Genomic DNA, 2,080 nt, shown 5'->3' with positions numbered 1-2,080 from the left:
TAACGTATAAAGGGGGGTGGCCAGGCAGCGACGTGTCTCGCAGCGATCACGCCCATTTTCACACCATAATTGATGACCACCGCGACGATATTTATTCGGGATCGTGAACTCAAGTCAATGAAGTGTCGCGCCTTGTCGGATACATGTGCTACCGCCAATTTCATTTCCGAGGGTCTCGCGAGACGTCTAAGGCTCCCTATAACAACACGCGCATTGCCAGTCGATCGGTGCAATCAATTCAATGAACACGACTTCGAAAGGTGTCATTCGAATCACTATTCAATCGCTACACAGTGAGTTCCGCAAGGATACATCAAGGCCGAGTCCTCGCGTTCGTGCCAGAGACCGAGCTCTCTGGCTAAATACATCGAGCCGAGTCCTCGCGTTCGTACGTTCACGCGCTCGTGCGCATCGGAGACCGAGCTCTCCGATAAGAGACATCGAGGCCGAGTCCTCGCGTTCGTCTAATCTTGAATGAACAATTATGCTTGACAATCCCCATAATATCAGACTTAGTTCCGTCGGAAACTTTCCCGCGAGATTCCATCACAATACCGTCCAATATAAAATTAGCTGATCCAGAGTTTCATTTACCGCGTCCTGTTGATTTGCGGATTGGTGCGGAGGCGACATTGTCGTTATTCTCCATAGGCCAGATCAATTTATCGATACGAGATAATGATTTATATCTACAAAAGACTTGTCTCGGCCGGGTCGTTGCGGGCGGAAGCTTGTCGCGGAATCAGCCGAAAACTGCGATATGTAAATTAACTGGTCTAGATCAACAGATCGCGAGATTCTGGGTGATTGAGGAGATATCTGATCCCACCGTTACGCCGAAATCTAACGAGGAACTCGAATGCGAAGAGCATTTCACTAAATTTGTTACTCGTGACCGCGACGGTCGCTATACGGGGAGACTACCATCTCGCAAGGATAAGATGAGCCTCGGCGATTCGCGAACCGACGCTCTCAAACGTTTAAATTCGCTCGAACGGAAGCTCGACTCAGATCCATTGTTAAGGGCCGCCTATTCGCAAGTAATACAGGAATATTTAGATCTGAAACAGATGATTCCGGTGAATAACCCTTCCAATGAAGGATTTTATATGCCGCACCATGCGGTAATCAAATCATCGAGTAGCACGACCCGGGTTCGTGTCGTGTTCGATGCATCGGCAAAAACGAGTAATGGCACATCGTTAAACGATAGGTTAATGGTGGGGCCGACTATTCAAGATACGTTATTCGTTCACTTAATTCGATTCCGTACGTATAAATGTGTTCTCACAGCAGATATAGAAAAAATGTATAGGCAGATATTGTTGCACGAGGATGATCAGATATACCAACGAATCCTCTGGCGCCAGAACGATCAAATAAAGACTTTGCAACTTAACACCCTTACATTCGGCGTATCCTCGTCGCCGTATCTGGCTATACGAACAATTCAAAACTAGCCGGTGATGAGCACGACGCGTATCCTGACGCCACTCGAGTTCTCAAAACGCACTTATACGTGGATGACTTACTTACAGGTACGAATACCGTTAGCGAGGCTCGCGAGTTACGGGATGACATAATCACGGTACTTTCTCGAGGCGTTTTAATATCCGACAATGGGCGTCGAACGACGAACGTATCATTAACGATTTAACCCCCGATGCGGTGAATACTATTCTCATCTATTAAAAACGCACGTGTCGCACCGCGTTGTTCAAATTCAAGAAATTACAGACTTACAAACTTGGCGACATATTCGATCAGAGGATAACCCGGCCGACGCGCTATCACGGGGTCAGTTACCGCAGGCTTTCCTGAATAACCAATCATGGTTTTCCGGACCATTGTGGCTAACGAAAGAGGAAGGCGAACGGCCTAACGGTATCATAGAATTAAAGAAATTACCCGAATTACGAAAAAATATATGTATAGCGACGGTTTCTAACGATTGTAGCTTCCTTAAGAAACATTCGTCATATTCACGATTATTAAAAATCACAGCATTCTGCCTACGTTTTCGACCAAAGAATACCTACCGCGGGCAGCTAGGCATAACGGAAATAAATGACGCGGTAAC

The 2,080-nt window shown here is 46.6% G+C and overlaps 1 protein-coding gene across 1 annotated transcript; it reads left to right on the top strand.

The window, feature by feature from the left end:
* Window positions 1–510: 510 nt before the first annotated feature.
* Window positions 511–1,460, top strand: LOC105561808 (the record flags this gene model as incomplete). Its single annotated transcript, XM_012012136.1, has 1 exon — window positions 511–1,460. A coding segment is annotated over one exon (950 nt), but the record flags the coding sequence as incomplete, so codon positions are not given.
* Window positions 1,461–2,080: the final 620 nt, after the last annotated feature.

Source organism: Vollenhovia emeryi, unplaced genomic scaffold, assembly GCF_000949405.1.
Source record: "Vollenhovia emeryi isolate VEMERY1.0 unplaced genomic scaffold, V.emery_V1.0 DF945158.1, whole genome shotgun sequence".
NCBI classification, from domain to species: Eukaryota; Metazoa; Arthropoda; class Insecta; order Hymenoptera; family Formicidae; genus Vollenhovia; species Vollenhovia emeryi.
This window is presented reverse-complemented; position numbering and strand designations above follow the sequence as displayed.